Source organism: Aulostomus chinensis, chromosome 18 (genome assembly GCF_037954235.1).
Source record: "Aulostomus chinensis isolate RoL2024-O1b breed Wild chromosome 18, RoL_Achi_v1.0, whole genome shotgun sequence".
NCBI classification, from domain to species: Eukaryota; Metazoa; Chordata; class Actinopteri; order Syngnathiformes; family Aulostomidae; genus Aulostomus; species Aulostomus chinensis.
The window spans coordinates 5,037,115-5,056,857 of NC_141337.1; the positions used below are offsets into that span (position 1 = coordinate 5,037,115).

General features: G+C 44.1%; 2 protein-coding genes across 6 annotated transcripts in view; both read left to right on the forward strand.

Moving 5' to 3' along the window:
• Positions 1-13,865, forward strand: part of fbxl20 (F-box and leucine-rich repeat protein 20) — a 19,917-nt gene extending 6,052 nt beyond the window's left edge. For 3 of the 4 annotated variants that reach the window (XM_086185840.1, XM_086185841.1, XM_086185838.1), the window contains 14 exons: positions 1,043-1,104; positions 2,510-2,564; positions 2,687-2,761; positions 2,849-2,943; positions 3,016-3,084; positions 3,163-3,258; positions 3,762-3,888; positions 4,928-5,002; positions 5,835-5,965; positions 7,094-7,154; positions 7,313-7,357; positions 8,351-8,407; positions 8,528-8,740; positions 10,071-13,864. In XM_086185840.1, the coding sequence (XP_086041966.1) occupies positions 1,043-1,104; positions 2,510-2,564; positions 2,687-2,761; positions 2,849-2,943; positions 3,016-3,084; positions 3,163-3,258; positions 3,762-3,888; positions 4,928-5,002; positions 5,835-5,965; positions 7,094-7,154; positions 7,313-7,357; positions 8,351-8,407; positions 8,528-8,740; positions 10,071-10,178 (1,269 nt within the window). In that variant the 3' untranslated portion in view covers positions 10,179-13,864. Of the gene's footprint in view, positions 1-1,042; positions 1,105-2,509; positions 2,565-2,686; positions 2,762-2,848; positions 2,944-3,015; positions 3,085-3,162; positions 3,259-3,761; positions 3,889-4,927; positions 5,003-5,834; positions 5,966-7,093; positions 7,155-7,312; positions 7,358-8,350; positions 8,408-8,527; positions 8,741-10,070 lie in introns of all 4 variants that reach the window. The other variant, XM_086185839.1, reaches the window with a different exon arrangement.
• Positions 13,866-16,519: 2,654 nt separating this feature from the next.
• The window catches only part of LOC147244788 (SH3 and cysteine-rich domain-containing protein 2-like), a 31,873-nt gene continuing 28,649 nt past the window's right edge, over positions 16,520-19,743 (forward strand). For both annotated transcript variants that reach the window (XM_086185568.1, XM_086185569.1), the window contains exon 1: positions 16,520-16,947. In XM_086185568.1, the coding sequence (XP_086041694.1) occupies positions 16,861-16,947 (87 nt within the window). In that variant the 5' untranslated portion in view covers positions 16,520-16,860. The remainder of the gene's footprint in view (positions 16,948-19,743) is intronic.

Here is a 19,743-nt window from a genome sequence, read left to right on the forward strand (position 1 = left end):
TAACAGACAGACCCATCAGTTTGTTTTGGGGTTTGTAAGTTCCTCAAAATATGTAGTTGTCGTGAATGTAGTTTTTATAAGTACAGCCAGTGATAAAAATAACACACAGCATACTCCCTTGGGTCCTATTAATTATTCCCTCTGTAAAAACACAATAAATCAACATTGAACGGATCATGGATGGTTCATATTTGCACCTGTAGGGATGTGCAAACAAAGAGTTGCTAATTCCTTGTTTAATCTTGCCATAAATGTTTGCCTCTTGTAAATATAATGTGTCTCTCTGCACTTTTTTATTTACACACCAAAGCCCCCAACCCCCAGTTTATCGTGCCTGGTTTAGATTTATCTTTCGTAGTCTGTGGAGTAAAATGGATTAGGCCAGATGTTCCTCACTCGCCCAATTGTCATTGTGTCAGCGTTGCGCATTTTACGGTCTAGCAGAGTAATTCTGGGAACGCTACAGTCTTCAGTGTGTGCGTATCTAAGTAGCTCTGTCTTAATAAATGCTAATATATTGTCTCTTTGTGTGCTGAGAATTTTTCTGTGGATTATAGGCTAGCATTTGTGCTCACACAGCATGCAATTATTTGTTTGGCAAGCCATTAGCTGTTTGCCGAGGCAGGGACTGTTTGTCAGAGAGTCAAAAGATATATGTAACAAACTCCAGCGTGCATTCTCAATACATGTTGATGAGGACACTGATAGAAATTAATCATCACAGGAAGTAAGGAAACAAAATGCATGTACAAAAGATAACATGAAAGCAGAAGCTTGAGCAGAGCTCAGTAGTTGATAGGACGAAGTCCTTTCCTGCTATTTTTGCTTAGAAGACAAAAAAAAATCCTCTCCTCTGCTGCTTTATCTTCTCTCACCCTCAGTGTTTTCCGAGACTTGACATTGACTCTATCTTGGCTGATGAGATTACGATCACTTATCCTTGCATTTGTGCTGGGGTTGTCCTTGAGTGATGGGGGTGGGGGGTGGGGGGCTGTGTTGAATTAGCCTTCCCGGACTAATATTATCCTCTGCACCCTTTCAGATGTTCACAAACAGTGATGAAGCAGTCATCAATAAGAAGCTACCCAAGGAGCTGTTGCTACGGTGAGAAACATTTTCAGCCACTTTTATCTTTTCTGGGTTTTTTTTGCAAGCAGAATTGGCATATTGCACTTGACTGCCTGTACTCACCATTTGCACGTCCAGTCATACTCCAAGGCACAATAAAATGCTGCAGGGATGACTTTTTTTTTTCTTTTCTTTTTTTTTTTTTTGATAGTCCAGACCAGACGTTAGCGTCGCCATGGGTCCCCTAAACCAAAAGCCGATGGGATTCTTACTTTAGATTTTCTGTTGTTGCCAGAATAAGCTCTGTGGCAAACACTTCACAAATCAACACCATTTTCATGACTTTAAACGGGTAAATGCATTTTTTTTTGCAGTACAAAGGTGATGATTGATGATCAAAGATGATGTTTTCAACATCACCTTCTTCTTCTGCTTTCAGCTGCGTGATTACCTTTGTAGTCTTCTTCAGCCACTTGTTAGCATTTGCTGCGTTTAAGGCACATAAACACATAAAACCTCTGAAGTGTAGTATTGATTGACATATTTTATGCTGTAGAAGAAAATATTAAAACATACGGAGCTACGATTAACCACACACCTCATCTTAGGCCTCGAATCAAAAAGCCATTCAAAATTCCCATTGACTTTGAGACGAGGGAACCGGACGTTCAAGAATGTTGAATTACGTCTGGGTTTTAGGGCTCATTCCTACACCACTCTATTGTCCTTGCGCCACCCTCCTCCCTCTCCAGCCTCCAAACACATCTCACAATCATATACCAAATGCTTACATGCTCTTTAGCTAATCTTTCCACTTGATCAACGAGGCAACCGATCACCAGGATGCAAATTTCCCCTCATTCCCCACCCTACTCTGCTCTCCCAGTGCTTGATTTCTAATTAAAAACAGGTGCTTGAGGTTATAAAACATTCAAATTGATATCAGACAACAGAAAAGAAAAAAAAAACTACTCAAGAGTCCCTGAGCAAACAGAAAATGAAGGCCATAACTCAAGCCTCGGTCTCGCCAGCCAAGCTGTCTATGCTGCGGCTGCTGACTCTGTGCTGCTGGACCAGGTGCAGTGCCCTGATTTGTGAGGCTGGCAGGGTGTGCTGGGACTTACTGCATCCCTGCTTCAAACTGAATTCAGTTTTTGCTGCATTACAGGATCCTACAGTAAATTTTGCAGCTCTATTTACGAGAAGCAGATTGCATGGTCTCACCAGGATCCGACTTTGAGTAAACATGCCTATCGTCTAAACAGGAAACGCATCTTTGGTGCTGACAGTCAAAGACAATATTAGTTGAATTACTCACACCCCTGTGCTGTGAGCAGAAGCAGATGCAGGGTTGCGTTGAGGGCAGGCAGAGTGCAGTGTGAAGAGGAAGCTTCTGGCAGCGGGGATCAGGGTCTCTAAACCGTCCCTGTCTGTCTTCCAGAATCTTCTCCTTTCTGGATGTGGTGACACTCTGTCGCTGTGCCCAGGTCTCACGGGTGAGTCTGTGTTCACAAGGTGTGTGTATGCATGTGTGCGTGACTGTGCGTATGTGTGTGTGTGTTTGTCTGTGTGTTTCATTGCGTATTACTACTTACTACTTCTCCCACACTCCTCTCAGTCCTGGAATGTTCTGGCTCTGGATGGCAGCAACTGGCAACGAATCGACCTCTTTGACTTCCAGCGGGATATTGAGGTGCCTGCACTTTTAACTTCACCATTTAAACTCCATTAACTTAACTTCAAATCCAGGAGTAAAAGGAGAGGATTGTGTTTGTTGTAGGGCCGGGTGGTGGAGAACATCTCAAAACGATGTGGGGGTTTCCTTAGGAAGCTGAGCCTGCGGGGGTGCCTTGGCGTGGGTGACAGCGCCCTGAGGTGAGGATGACCCTGTGGTGGGCGAATAAAGACCCACTGCCATCACATTAATGCTTTTTAATTCTTTTGTAGGACTTTCTCCCAGAACTGCAGGAACATTGAACTGCTCAGTTTGAACGGCTGCACTAAGATCACGGACAGGTACGTGAACGTTCACGTAGCAGAACTGAAGGAACCGCCGCGCCGTTTGGGCTTCAAACCTCTCCTTCTTGTTTGCAGCACGTGTAACAGCCTCAGCAAGTTCTGTCCAAAGCTGAAGCACCTGGACCTCGCCTCCTGTACCTCAATCACCAACCTGTCACTCAAAGCTCTCAGGTGTGTCAGGGCAACGTTTCAACATATATTAATTTTTTCAACTGCAGCAGTTCAGCATTTAACCCCTGCACAGACAGAGTCCAGATGGTGGATACAGGTGTTAATGTCAGCAGGAATAAGGAATAAATATGAGCATGAATGAGTGCTAGCATGGTAAAGAGCTTTGCTTTTAAGGTAGAAAACTGCTATATTAATGCACTCCATTCAGCAACAGTTAATAACAGTAGTAATCCATACAGGCATTTTTTCTCCTTTAGCATTCAGCATTTGAGCCTGTAGCTGTGCTGCTTATTTTCCCCTCAGTAGTAGTGATTTTCATACTATGACACTCGGCATCTGTACACCAGCTCCTATCATTTATCATCTTGCTCATTTTTCTGTTAAATGTCCTGTAAATTGCTTAGACTTAAGCAAAGAGTCTAGACATTTGAGGCATTTCTGTAGGGAGATGTGGGTTGCACAAAAGGAACTTTGTCCTCTAACACATACTATTCTGCACTCAGCGAGGGATGTCCCCTGTTGGAGCAGCTCAATATCTCCTGGTGTGATCAGGTCACTAAGGATGGCATCCAGGCTCTGGTGCGTTCATGCCCTGGACTGAAAGGCCTCTTCCTCAAGGGTTGCACACAGGTACGATTAAGAGCCAAATTTAGCTCTGGATGCAGATTAGCCTGGATGGTGTAGCTGGTTAGGAGGGTAACACGTTTCCAGATGGTTACATTCAGCATGAATCCCAGCTGTACCTTGGTTTGTTGCAGCTAGTTTGTTGCCATCAGGGTTAACTTTGCTGCTGTACAACAAGCACTAAATTTGTAGAAGTGGCTCTGTTTTCTGAGATGTTCCGCAATAGTGGCCGTATTGTCTCAAAGTTCCTCTTAAGTTCACTCAAGACTGCTCTTACTGCCGCAACAAACATAATGATGCTCTTGCACAACAGCGGATGTTGTCAGGAAAGACGTTGTGTACAGCAACTGTAAAGCCTCGATCTTAGGGAAGTGGTCACCAGCTTGTTCCACCTCCAGATCCACTATGATGTCATCAGAGAAATGCCCCACACAGATACAGCCTTCAGTCCCTCAAAGTGATGAGAGGGAAACAATGAAAGTTGAGATTCAAGTTACTTCAAACTTCATCAGAAAAGAAGCTTCTTCTTTTTTTTTTAATTGTCTGCTTGTCTTCTTGTAAAAAGATATGACAAAGAACAAAATGGCATCACGGTGCATTTCCTTCAGCATTATTTGGATCAGTTTATTGTAATTAAATCACGACAAAAGTGACCGTTGTTGAGATGACGGCTGCGACGCTCATCATGCTGTGTGTGTCACACATCATCTCCAGTCAGTGAATCACGTTTCACGTCCACATCAGTTCAGCTCTTTTTGGATGAACAATGCTCCCCTCCCAGACTCAAGGTTACTCTCCTGATGGCCTACACTCTTTTAGACACCCTGAAATGTCTCAAGGAGGGCCTGGTGGTGACCCCTGATCTAAACCCATCCTATTACATGAATAATACAAGGAAAAGACAAGAGTCATGTATTTTTTTATGGAAACGACACAAGCCATCCATTTGCAGCATATATTTTCTTAAGAGAGGCGTGTCATATTATGTTAGTTTGCTGGTATCATTGGATTTCAGACAACTGATTCTCTCTCCTCTCTACCACAGCTAGAAGATGAGGCCCTGAAGCATATCGGGGCACACTGTCCAGAGCTGGTCACACTCAACTTGCAGACATGCTCAGTAAGTACAGTCAGTATGGCTGAAAGATCAATAGGCATTGTAACATGTAGGAGTAGAACACCTCTACTGTTAGACTCTGAGTCTTGACATACTTTAAGACTCAAAGGAAACGTACATAAATGTTTGGTTGGATTAAGGCACCAAGTGCATACTGTGTTTCTCGCCACTTTTACGCAGAGATTCTTCTATAGCACCATAAAGATCTGTCAAGACGCTGTGCTGGTTTACACAGAGCCAAACTAGGCTGGCGTAATGTGTGAATTGATACAGCATCCCAGTGTTCTGCAACAGACGGGTGATGAGTAAATTCCACAGCCTCAGTTTTTTGAACGAGCTGTTGCACTATTTCTAACTCAGCTGGTGGATCAGAGGTGCAACTATCTGTCCCCCGTGTTGTTTCCATGTACTTTTATACTGACAGTGGCCTAAAAAGGGGTGTAATATTCCCGTCTTCTTCTGATGATGTTGCTGTGCAGCCCATCAGCCAGTTAGAGTCTGTGATTATGGCTCACATAGTACCCATTAATCTGTCTCTACCTGTTGTTAAAGTTCTGTTTCTTCATCTCCCACTCCTCATCATTCCTCTTCATCTCTACACCTTCTCATCTTACACCTCAGGAACTAATCTCATTTTGTGCCAGATTTCCTGTCACTTTTTGGCTCTTCCTCCCTCCTCTGTCTCCTAGATTCTCTCAGATCTGTAGTTTTCTCGAGCAATGCAGGGGGGAAATTCGCTGAACATGAATAAACATAGAGTTTTAATACTGACTCCTCTGACCAAGTCTTCAGCTCACAGTACAAACACACACACACTTCCTTCTTCTGTAAGCAGCAGATCACAGATGAAGGCCTCATCACAATTTGCCGGGGTTGTCACCGTCTTCAGTCGTTGTGTGTGTCGGGCTGTGCCAACATCACGGACGCCATCCTGCATGCACTGGGACAGAACTGCCCTCGCCTCAGGTGAGTTTACACACACACACACACACACACACACACACACATACATACACACACACACACAGAACGTTCTTGATGTCAAGATGCCTTGTAGTTTCTTATGAAGTGGACTGCAAAGGGTGCTCCGCCATGTTAAGTTAACTGCAGGGAGCCAACATACAAAGTCCAAGGTGACAGAGACGCCACGCCAATGACAGAAATCAAAACTAGAAGGGACATATAAGACACACTTCTCTAGATTGCCTTTTACCACTATTTTGGTTCCACATGAACATGTTAATGGAAATGTACATTTGAATTAAAATAGCTCCTTTCGTCATGGAACCCAGAAATTCCAAATTAGCGCCAGATATTTTTACTAGATTGGAATGACGTGCCTCTTTTTTTTTGCATTCAATTTGGGTTTCATATGAATATTTTAGTGGAGAATCTATCATGAAATTTAAACAGCTTCCAGGTCGTGTGTAATATTGTGAATCATAGCCCAAAATCTGTCACATGATAGCAATTAGATGTTCTTTCCAACTTGTTTGGCCCGAATCATGAGTTAGACAATGAGGCAAAGATTGAAGTAATGGATAAAAGAAAAAAAATTAAGCATTAAGGCTTTCTCAAGACGGCGGTACGGTGGTGCAGTGGTCAGCACTGTTGCCTCACAACAAGAAGGTTCGGGGTTTGAGTCCTGGCTCGAGCACGGGGTCTTTCTGTGTGGAGTCTGCATGTTCTCCCTGTTCCTGCGTGGGTTCTCTCCGGTACTCCAGCTTCCTCCCACAGTCCAAAGACATCAAGAGGGGACCAGGTTAATCCAGACTCTAAATTGACCGTAGGCGTGGCTGTGAGTGTGAATGGTTGTCTGTCTCTATGTGTTGGCCCTGTGATGGACCGGTGACCTGTCCAGGGTGAACCCCGCCTCTCGCCTGAAGGCTGCTGGGATAGGCTCCAGCCCCCCACGATCCTTAACAGGATAAGCGGAAGAAAATGGATGGATGATGGATGGATGGATGGATGGATGGGTTTCTCAAGGCCTGCAAGATCCATTTGCATTAACTTCCCATCTGCAATCTGCAGACGGATAGTTGGACTCTTAAGTGACGATGCCACTGTCCTCCTTTTTTTTTTGCTCCTTTTTAGAATATTGGAAGTGGCTCGCTGCTCCCAGCTTACAGACGTGGGCTTTACCACATTAGCAAGGGTGAGTGTGGCTCCTGCTTCTTGGTTGTTTGCACACACAAGGGAACAAAGTCTGATTTGCTGTTCAATTTGGAATTCAACTGCAGACCAGATTTTTTTTTTCATTATTTTAAGTCATTTCTATTTTAAACCGTTTCTTTCTGTGTCATGTCTTTCCAGAATTGTCATGAACTTGAGAAGATGGATTTAGAAGAATGTGTGCAGGTAAGAAAAAAAATTGATCTAACAAACTATCTTTCTTGTGAGAAACATGGCGCTAACCCTGGAACTCAACTAAAAGACATGATTAGCCTACAGATGTAATAACAGTATTAATGTCCAAAAAGTTCTTTGGAGAGTTCCAGTAGAGGGATGTTGTCATGACCCTTAACCTTGTCATTTTTATATTTTTGTAGCTATGATGACATATGTTGCCTCATGTTCTATCTTTTATCCAAACCTGAATTTAACCTAAGTTTGTGTTTCAGCCCGAACAATATAGCTTTCTTGAAACCTAATCACTTCTTTGTCACTGCCTAAACCCAACCAGAAATTAACCATAGCATGTTAGCTTTTCTTAGCCATGTCCTAGCGTTTGTCAGTTGACTGGCTGTTTGCTGTGTATCAGATGCATAGGACAAATGCTTATGTTAGCATTTGTTAGCCTGTTTTATCAGTGTGTTAGCATCTGTTTTCAATATAGTGGGCTGTGTCAGCTGTCTCAGTGTTTTTAGCTTCTGTTAGCAAACATGGACTAAGACATTATTGACACTAAGACTGAGAAAAAAAGGTAGTCATTCATGGCTCTTTGCTTCTATTAGCATGTGTTAGCCTGTTTTATCAGTGTGTTAGCATGTTTTCAATGCAGGCTTGTGTTGGCTCCCTGCCATAGTGTTTTAGCTTCTGTTAGCCTGTTTTATCAGTGTGTTAGCATCTGTTTTCAGCGTGGGCCCGTGTGAGCTGTCTGTCAGCATGTGTTACTCATCTATTAGCCCTTCACTCAGAAAAGATATCACTGATATCACTTGTGACGCTGCATCTGTCTAATCTAGTTTGGCCTTGAAAGAGGGCCAAGCCAATGAATATGATTATGGATGGGACTACCAGTCTATGTGTGGGCTCACCTTATTGTTGGGGCTGCAGCTGGGCCTCCTTGTTTACTTAAGTCTGGTGGAGCCTGCAGCGATGACATTCATTTCTTTTTACTTCGTGTATCAGATCACAGATGGAACACTCATCCAGCTATCTATCTACTGCCCTCGTTTGCAAGTTCTGGTGAGTGTATGCCTGCCAGGGAAACGTTGCTCCTGTAGCATTTTCAAGTACCACATCATATCTTGTTTTAGCAGCCAGTTGAGTAATGGAGCATGCGTTGGTATCGCTGTGTTCCTGTAGAGTCTATCTCACTGCGAGCTGATCACCGATGATGGCATCCGACACCTCGGCAGCGGGCCCTGTGCTCACGACCGTCTGGAGGTGATCGAGCTGGACAACTGCCCATTGATCACAGATGCCTCGCTGGAGCACCTGAAGAGCTGCCATAGTCTGGATCGCATCGAGCTCTATGACTGCCAGCAGATCACTCGTGCAGGCATCAAGAGACTAAGGGTGAGTTGTGTGGGCTAATATCTGTGACTAAGCTTTGATTCATCCAGAATGTACAGTAAACACCCCCTTTGGTGAACTCTGCATATTGGTGAAGGGTTGAATATATGCAGAGTTCACCAAATGTATTTTGAGCAGGCCTAATGGCTAATGATGGGCTATCTCTAAATGCACACCAGCCTAAGCATTTCCTACCAGTTTGTGTGTCTGAGGTTTGCCATTCTGCCTATTTTTCTGTTTATATAAACTTTTGCTGGCTAAACAGTTCTTCTCCACTCATTAACTACCAGTATTCATGGAGATGAACTTGTGCTCAACTGCTGCACCTCTGTTAAATAAATGCAATCAGCTCAAGTGATCCCTGATCCAGGTCTGCCTGTATCTCCCTGTGTGGAAGTCAGACAAGTGTGAGTCCACCCATCGCAAGCACTGGATTGACAAAGTTCCTAATTAAAGAAGACTGAAAACAAATTCTTCTTTGGTCAGAGTAAAAATCAGTGCGTCCTGTAATAAGGTGAATATGTGGAGTGGATAAACAAAAATTCTCCACCCTGCACATCATTTCAGTGGCTCAGTGCTCCGGTTAATGGCTAGATACTGTTCAACCATCATGCCAGTGTAGCAGCTTACACTGTAACTCCAGCCATCACTCAGTACTGTTCTGAAATCACTAACATCTCCAAAGTGAGGCCACACTTTAACTCACTCATACCAACAAAGCAACATCATCATTTGGATCCACTCAAACTTTCTGGGACTGATTTTCTGTCATAGCCTGAATGTTGTTGTTTTTTTTTTTTGCCAGTGTGGATGTGAAATGGATCTTTATTTTCATTCATTGCAGGTCTTCAGAAGCCTTAGTTTATCTCTGTGAAACCTGCAGAAACTCTGCAAGCTTTAAAGCGAGCTAAACAAAGATTATGTTTGAAAACGTGCATAATGAGCATCAATCAGGATGCATCAGAGGAGAAAGAGATGCCACGGGTTCACACTCTTCCTCCATGTTAGTGTTTGTGTCACTGCTCCACCCACAAGAAGTGATGGATCAGAACAGAACTGTGAAATACAAAGTGTCTCCTCAACAGCAGTGAGTGAACACTCACTCAAGAGAAAGCTGGACTTGTCAGTTTTGGATCTCATGCCTGTCTTTTATAGTTTGATATTAAATCATTCACAGCACGGGAGAGTCGGTTGGTAAAATGCATTTACTGACATGTGACCAGATTAACGGCTGTTTAATTTAAACTACCTCGTGCAAGCCTTCACATATTTTTCATATTTATGTGAACCATTAACTTATCTCCATCTGTGTTTTCTTCTCATCTCTTCACAGACCCATCTGCCTAACATCAAAGTGCATGCATACTTCGCTCCCGTCACTCCGCCCCCATCTGTCGGGGGCAGCCGTCAGAGGTTTTGCCGCTGCTGTGTCCTGCTATGATGTAAAGACAACAACCCCCTTCCCTGTCCCAGAGTTCCTCGTACATGTTCCCCGCAGCCTGCCACTTGACCCCTAACCCACCGTCCCCCTCCTGGCCCTCTGTTAAAGAGTACATGCTGGTGTGTCCCCCTTTGGAGCTGCAGAGAGAGAGGGAGAGAGCCACACAGCGCTCCAGGGTCTTGGGTAACTTTCCCCTGAAACATTCCCGAATATCCACTACACACACAAACATGTATGCACAGACATACAACAGTCTTTTACACAAGCCTGATATGCACACACACTCGGATTAATTCCTGGAAGAATGTCAGAGCATTACTGGCCTGCATTCAGTGGTGAAACCAGTATTACTAAGAAATCTTAAGTGATCTGCACTGTTGAGGGATTTAGCTCTGGCAAATGAGAATTAAAAGACAAGAGCTTAAAGGAACACACCAACTTTTTGGGAAATACACTTTTTTTGTCATCCTCCCCTGTGCTGGACAAGAAAATAGATACCATTGTTTCCTCTGTGTCGGCTTTAGGGAGCTGAGACCCCTGGAGACTGTGAGTTAGCTTCGTGCAGGGAATGGTAGTGAATGGGCTGGTTAGCATAGCTCCATCTTGCCCACTCAGCTTCCAAAACTTATGGTCCAGGATCTTGGTTTATCTAGAAGTAATCATCCTCATCCTCTCTTTAAAAATTGACCATGATTGGTAGTAGCGGCCACTCTTGTAGTTGTGAAGTAGCATTTTGTTTTGTGCTGTATTGTATCACTGCGCCCATGCAGAAAAGTAGTTCTGGCTCAGTGTCTGTTGCTAAAATTAGTGCCTCGTGATTACATTTTTGTGTAAATGTTTCCCCGACCATAATTATGTTAATGCAGCTAAAGACTGAAAGTATATTTGGAGACTTTTGCTAGAGGTATGCTAATCTGCCAATCCAGTACCATTCATTGTACTTCGCTAACAGTCTTTGTGGGTCCGTAGCTCCCTAATGCACACACAGAGGAGGTGAGGGTATCCATTTTTTGTCTGGCTTTGGGGAGGATGGTGCATAAGCATGTTTCTCCAAAGGTTTTTATAACATCAAAATGACGCATGCTCTTTACTTATTTAGCCCTCTGACAAACACACTCCCTGCAGTGCTGAAGGTCACTTAACAGCTACCTCTTGACAGAACTGCACTCGACCTGTGTTAGCTTTTGTTCTGCAGGCTGTCCAGTCCAAGTAGGTGTTTATTACAAAAATACAAACTTGTTTATTAGCCCTGGAGACACAAGGAAAGACAAACTTTGCACTTACAGTAAAAGACACTCGACAAAGACAACCATTTCAGATTGGAAGACTGGCATTCAACTAACAACACACCCCCAAATCATCACTCACATGCTGAGCTTGCTACCACTGCAAACTTCCCTCTCTCTGTGTCTGACACAATCAGAAGCTTCAACATAGTGATGGAAAAAAAATGACATATTTTTCTAAAATGAACACCAATTGAGGCTCGCAAAAGGGGACTAAAGAAGATGCCAAATGTTGCATGTGACACCTCTAGTTTTTTAAAAATCCAATTGTACATATGTATGGACCGTGGCAGAGTCGACGCCAGCCAGGCGACCGGGGGGTGAGATGATGCGAGACAATGATGTCGATGAGTCTCCGAGGGAACGATGAAGAAGCTCCTTTTTGAGCACGTGAGAATGTGCCGGGGCTTTGGAGCGTGAAAAAAGAGCCAGTACTTACTTACTTGATATGTTGACAGAAGAACTAACGCTGGCATGTGATCGAACGTGTCCACAACTACTCTTTTGACAGAGGACATAAAAACAAATATCACTACAGGAATTCTTGGTGTGAGACCAGGACAAAGGAAAGAAAAAGCCAACTGAGAACAATCAACGTACATCAATTTTCAGTTAGTTTGATTTCATTTTGGTGGTCTAGTGGTCTCATCGTTCTGATGACGAGCGACTGACCGGCAACAGGACTCAATCTGATGTCAGACAGTGATAATGAGGCCTTGGGGGGCCGGCGTGACTACACCCTGCGTCCTGTGATCCCTGTCCGTGTGGGACCGGTGATGCTGGTAGCTGGGGAAGGTTGGTCGGACGGTGGAGCCACCGCAAGAGGAAGTCCGCTGAACGTATTGAGCACACAATTTGGCCTGCTAATAGCAGATACGATGGGATTTTGTCACATCGAGGGCTATATTGGACTTAGACACCCCCCCAACTCCCCTCCTATGAAGTATTGAAGCCTTTTCTTATGGATTATTTTCTCCCGCACCTGCTTTCTTCTGTGTCTCTTCTGTTTTCATTTCATTATTGCTTTTCTTCCTCTGGATATCTACCTGTTTCTTGGCATTTTTTCTGTTTTTGGTGTGGTATGGAATTGTGCCTGCTTTTGTGTTTGAAGTCTCCTAAGTGGAGCCCCTCGTCCAGTCCTCAGTTTTGATCTGACACAGTTTGTGTTTTTATCGAGAGTTTATTGTTACTAAATGTCCAGGGGAAGTTTTGGCACCAGTGCAATTGTAATAAATGTGATATTTTTATGTGAATTGAGGAGGAGTTTTTGATGTATGTAGGTTTTACTCATTGAATGTTTCCATCAAGGAGAAGATGATGGCTCTTCGGGCATTGTGTGCCACTTCAGTAGATTTTTATCCCATAAGTGTGCTCTCCTTTTTCTTTTTAATTTCAACGCCTTGCTTTTCCAAATACCCATAATGCACCCTGCCCAAATTCATCAAGACAGAAATGGGTAAACCAAGTGTGGAATGTTGATAAATCCTGGATTAAGATGCCCACCGTCAGGCAAAGCACTGAATGATGATTCTATTGTGATTTGACGGCTACGGCAGGCAGGATAATGCAAGATGAGATGAATCCAGTGTAATCCAGTCTGATCTGTTTTGTTTGAATGGGGGTTTATGGGGGATTAGGGAACAACCAAGAGTCAAAATGGCTGAGATTTCTAATGTAGTCTCCCTGTGCTGCAGGGTTGAGACAGTTAACTCAAGGAAAAAAGGAAAAGTGGTATGATGACACCTGCTTGCCCTCTCCATGCACTGTATGCGGCGAGCTGAGTCATCAGAGCAGCTAACATCTTTTGAATGGTTACAGGTAATACACTGCTCCTTATATGTACAAAAGGAAAATTTAAAAAAAAAACAACAACAACAAAAACCTGTCATTGGTTCTCTCATGGTGCAAAATACACTACAAACTCCACAACTCTCATTTCATCTCCGCGCTCAGAACACTTGTGTCCTTCCTTAAGACCTCCTTCCACCACGGAGGAGGACTCGGCTTTTTGTTTCATGCACGTTTGGTTTGAGGAGTATTAGAGGGCGAGAGGTGAATCTACAACGTGTGTTCACAGTAGATTGACACAAGAAATTTCAAAAATTGACAATGACTGTAGTTCATATAATTACTGTAAATCTTTTCCTTTTTTTCTTTTTTCTTTTTTCTTTTTTTGTACAATTAACCGATATAAATGAATATGTACGTATGAATAAATATATACCTATATTATTAAGACTTGTCCAGCGTCATCACTGGTGTTTTCAGGAATGGTGTTGTAACCTGGTTGGGGCAGTAGATGGCAGCGATGAGCTGATCATCTCCACTGCTGATTTCTGTTCTCAGCTCTTCCAGGGTTTAGTCAACACACCTAATTGATTTGCTTTCGTCAGATGGGTAAACCTGCGGCGTGGAGTGTTTTTATCCTGTCTGATGTCTTTATGTGTAAAGGTGGTAAAGATATTTCAGCATCCAACCACTCCCAAGGGGATGAGCGATTGAGCCCTTTTCTCTGATCTCACATAGGTTACATCCGACATAGATGGGCTGACTTTATATTTTTGGGGGTAAAAGTATAACCTGAATGATTCTCAAGCACATCTGATCACTCAGGTACAGTCACAGTGTCTGAGTGAATCTTCCAACTCTTTCATGGTCTGTGGTACCTTTGGGGCTCCTGGAATGCTACGCGCAGAGTCTGTGTTGGTGCGCACACGCGGCAGGAGGAAGCACAGATGAACAATCTGGATCAGTCCATCTCAGCAGAAAGAGCAGGTCCTGTAGCTGCACCTTGACAACCACTGCTGCCATGCCTGGGATTTGTCTTCCACCCCCCTGGGAATCATTTTGTTCCTTTATCTCCTCCTGCTCTAAATCACCCAGAGATCAGTGTGTTGTCAGTCCTGATTTAATGTTCATTTTTAGCAGCTGTGTTCGACTCTCAGGGTGTCGCATGGAAGATGAAAAGCTGGTGGCTCAGAGGGAGAATCTTAAATGTATAAGTGTGTGTGTCTGTGTGTGTCTGTGTCTGTGTGTATTTCCCTCTTTCAGCAAATCTCTTAGCTGCTTTCTGGCTCAGCGTGGATCAGATCACTTCACCAACGTCCCCACTCATTGTGTTTTATTTTTGACAGCAAAGTCAGCGTTCTACAGCCGACAATGTTCGACTTGCTGTTCGTTGTTGTGCTCCTTCCAGCTTCGCCATTTCTGAGTGAAGTAATAATTACTTGGATGGCTGAAGATCTGTCTTTGTGTCTTTTGTGACACTTTTCTCTCATACACCCACATCCAATCCAACATACACCCTAAGAGTTTCTGACAGCTTGGGTGTCAGAAAGCAGGGCACGTTGAAGAAAAATATTCTAATCACATTTAGAAGTCCTTCCACGCTGTATCACACTCGTACACCAACAAATGCAGGATTAAAAACTCATCTAAGTCCACATCTCTTTCACCTTCATCAGGTTAATGCAAAAATCGGTAGCTGTGTCCACAGCCTTATTGCTTCATTCGCTTTCATCCGAAGCGTAATGTTTCTTTCTAAGGGGAGGAATCGATTGAAGCACACTCCAGGAGTCTGGTGAAACCTTGTAGCAAATAGGATTGCGTTTGAAATGAGAGGCACCAATCCTCTGGCCTTTTGCTGCTTGTTTAAACAAATCCCACCGACCCTGAGGGAGCCTTTACTAACACCACAGGCTAGCGCTGCACAGCTTCATGTGTTCAGGACAGAATACTCGCAAGACTAAAAGCTCCTCGCTTCCTCCCAACCCTGACACACACTGGAAGTAGCCCAGTTTATCCCATATGGGTCATTTTTCTGCTTGATGCCTGTTCAGACTGGAGTAGAGCTCAGACAACATCCTTCCGCCTCTTGATTTGAACATTTCTCTGGGACAAATTCATAAATGGCTAATTATAGAATAAATAATTTAATATACAACAGTGATGATAAAAACTGCCACGCCCATTGCTGGAGCACACAGCGTTTCAGATGACCCGAAGCCCTTGTGAGTTTTTCCCCATCCTTGTTTGCAAGTTTGCACTTTCCTCCAACTCACCCGTCATATATATAGAGTTTGTTTTACTTTATTGTACAACATTTTCACACATAGAATGTGTTGTGTCCAGCAATAGCAAGATGTTTTACTACATTTGAGTACAATGCTGAGGTATATATACTTTCCTAGAGTAATTAACGGGATTGTGTACTTTAATTTTCCATTTGTGAGTAAATGTTCGTTTTTCTCTCCTCTACATTTATCTTTACTTGTTACTTTGAAGGGAAAAAAAAAGCTTTTGCATAGAAAACATGATAAAACCTGATGGGATGCACAACACCTTAACCTGACCTTCAGAGGTCAATAGTTGGAGGATTTGATGGCCCTAGGAACCAAAACACTCTAACAACCTTCAGAATGTGTACTTTTACTCCTGATACTTAAGTCATACCTCTACTTTTACTTCAGTGCGGAGTCTTTTACCAGAGTACTACTGCATCGCTGTACTCCTCATTTCACATGAGTAGACCCCTTGTAGCTTTGCAAACCACAGCAGCTCCGTGCAAGTGCAGAGATGCGAGTGTCAGTGATTGATCTGACGTCCTGAATGGGGTTCCTCTCCAGGGCTCACGTGATTGACACGTGGGGGGGGGGGGGGCACAATAAAATGAATGAAAAGGTGCATCTTAAACCGGGGAAGGAAAATCCTCCTATGACTAAATAATCTGTGCGCAACCTGTGAATATATCAGAGATCCGTTCTATATTTGGGTCGATATTAAGCCCCCACACCCGCCCGCCTACGGCTGCGAGCCTCGGTAGTAAATGAACGCTGGCAGAGTTGTAGAAATTGCCCCAATCACGCGCCACCGACGCACGGGAAGGCGTGCCTCGGTTTGCGCTTAAATTTAAGTCTGCTGTGTGGTAGAGGAGGAGGAGGAGAGAACACTTCGCTTTGGATTTATGCCAAGTTGGTGCCTTCCAGAGCGCCAATATTTGGGATCTTTACTTCTTAATCTGACATTTTCACATGAGCTGATTTGACCCCCCCCCCCCTCTTTTTTTTATTTCTTGTCTGGAAAGGAAGACAGGATTGTGTGGCACATTTTGGATGCGCGCGTCAAGGAACGATACCTGCAACCTTCTCCTGAGTGTTTGGATGCAATTATGTTAAATCAAAAGAGCTGAATACAAAATTAAAGGCTGGCCTTGTTGGGGATAAATGGTCGTTCCGCGTCCGTCTAACCGCGCGCAACCGTCCCCGCGGATCCGTCTCACCGTCAAGCTCGTACATGGCTGGTGATTCGCCACCGTCCGCTTGAGGAGTTTAAAGTTCGGTTTTTTTTTTAGTTATTTTTTATTCCTGTTCGTGTCTCGACCGACTCTTTCCATCCTGATGATGACTGAGAACAATGAGATGGAGGGAGACTCGCAGCTTCAGCGCTCCCCGAGCACCATGTCCATCCAGCCGATGACATCCAAGGCAAGTAGTTTTAGGAGTTCTCGCTTATAAGTGTTTTTTTTTTTTTAAACCGTTGATCCACTCCCGACAAGGTGAACTAAACTTTGCAGATTTGTTCCCCGAGGACGCTGCGAGCTAGATTGATCTGAAAATGAGGACAGCGTGTCTTAATTTCTTTCTTTTTTTATTTTTATTTTTTTTTACCTGTAGCTGTATTCTTCCACCGGCTTATGACGCTCCTCGCTCTTGCGGTTGCGTTGGACGTGACGTCATTTGGTGGGGTCTTACGCAAAAGGTCTGATCTGCATGCCCTCCCACCCCTGCACACGTATTTTTTTTTTCAATAGTGGCAGACCGCATCGAAATGATTCAGCTCAGCCTTTAGTGAAGTCACACACAGCCAGAACAACGTAGAACAGGAATAAATAAGGGAAAATACTAGAAAACCCAGCAATAGGAGTAAAAAAATCAGAAGGTTGAGCTCTTGTGTGACTATTTGTTCTGTGGTAGAGATGTTCTGATTGGACAGGGACACTTTCTTTCTTGCTATTGTCATCCACATGGCACTTCTTATCAAAAGAGCAGAAAATATACACAAACGCATTAAATTTGAACGTATTCTAAAGAGCATATTTGGAGTATCTACACCGAGATGGGTGATGGTTCTCATACGTTGTGGCGGGTTTACGGTTCGGCATCATCACCATCATTCTGATCTCCAGTGTGAGAATGAAGTCGGTGTCGAGGATCCGCAATACTACGGTGATACTTTACACACAATAACGACAGCACCCAGAAATTCTCTGATCATCAAGACAAGTCGTCAACGGTACGTCAGGATATCGTGCAGAAACACCCCTACACGAGCAGGGAGTGTGTATTTCTAGACTGCGATGTGTTGTCCTTCTCAAAGAATAAGACAACTGGGACGTAAATAATGTCTAGCAAAGGCTCTTGGCTGAAAATCTCTTGAATCAAGACACACATGAACAATAAAGAACTTGTGAGGAAGTTCAGTGTCTGCATCCGCCTCAGTTTAAGGACATTGTGTTGCAAGACAAAGTACATATTGCAGTATTGATATTTTGTCCCAGCCTGATGACGCGACATTTAGTAGCCTGATTGCACTGAGAACAACAAGGATCAAAGATTACGGTTCATATTTGGCGGTCTGTAAATCAGAACACTGAATTCTGGGTAAAGATGAAGAGCGCTTCATTTATAACGTGACAGAGGCTTCGCCGTGTCCTGCCTTTGCTCTGCAGGAACTTCCTGTTATTGTTCCTTCTTCGCTGCAATCAAGTTTTCATCTCCAAAAGCTTAAACTGGCTCATTTATTTGGGGCTATGCATGTATTATACATCCATCCATCCATCCATCCATCCATTTTCTATACCGCTTATCTTTTAAGGGTCACGGGGTGGGGGGGTGGGGGGGCGGGGCCTATCACAGCTGACATTGGGCGAGAAGCGGGGTTCACCCTGGACGGGTCGCCAGTCCATAGCAGGGCCATTCATAGCAATTCGGGGCTCAGTATCTTGCTCAAGGATGCTTGGACATGGTCACCGGGGGAAGTGAGGATCGAACCAGCGACCCCTCTACCTCCCAGCCATGCCGCCCCTATGTACATACTTTGTGCCTCCTAACATGCAGGTCCTTCTACCGCCATGCGAAGCGTCGGTCTGCTGCTACCTCAAGCGTACTAACAAAGTGTTTTGTTTTGAGTCCATTTAATTAGGAGAGTCGATGTTATCAACAGTGATTTGAAGGGTGGTCCTCCAAGACCCAGAGTGGTCCGAGCCTGCATGTTAATGGAAGGCTTTTAGTACACTTGATTCATTAGGCACCAGCACTTGATGCAACTTTCCCTCAACCCAGTCTTTGTCTCCACCTCCTCTCACCACCCACACATGCACGCACACACACACATACACACACACACACACACACACACACACACACACATGCTGGTGACATGTTACAATGTGACACTCCTGCAGTGCAGTTATATACTTCCTCAGACTACATCTAAATAATTAATGCATCAAAGTTGCTGTTGTTGTGAGTCATTTTTCCCTCCGTTGCCAGTCCTCACCAGCTGCTACCGAAGTTACTCGTTGCCAAACGGGACTGATTGGTATTCGCGTGATTCGCTCGCTGCTCCGGCTTCACCACATCCCAACCATTTATGCCACATACTCATCAGGCGGGTCATTCAATCACCAGCTCTGGTGCTCGTCTCCCTCCGCGCCTGCAATCGATTGAGGCAGCACTGGATGGATTCCAGGGATCTGTGTCAAATAGATTTCACTTTAACCTATCAGGCCTTATCGCTCTGGCGCAGCGAGCAGAGGTTCGGCGCTCAGGTAAAAGGTTGATCTTAATATCTTTTGAACTTCATTTGAATGCTCGCGATTCTAAAGCTGCCTGCCACCGAAGGTCCAATCTGCAACAATATAGCAGCCCAGCAAAGACAGGCTGGTCCCGGGCGACGGTAAATCACTCCCATCAGCAGTCTGCCCATATTCATTCTTGAAACTTAATCAAAAGCATTGGTGAAATTAAAAAAAAACAGCCACAGGGTTTATTTCATGAAGAAATCTAATCAGACACACAGCCATGTGTTCATGATGTTTTTAATTAGATAAGGACGACAGCAAGAGAGGGCGAGTGACTCGCTCTGATAACAGCTGCTCCCAGCAAATGTATCACCTAGACTGGTATCACAAAGTCAAGAACAGAGGAAGTCGCTGTCAGAGGGGAGCGTAGCCAGGTGGGATGGCGAGCACGGTACGGCACTATATCATGATCTTCTTC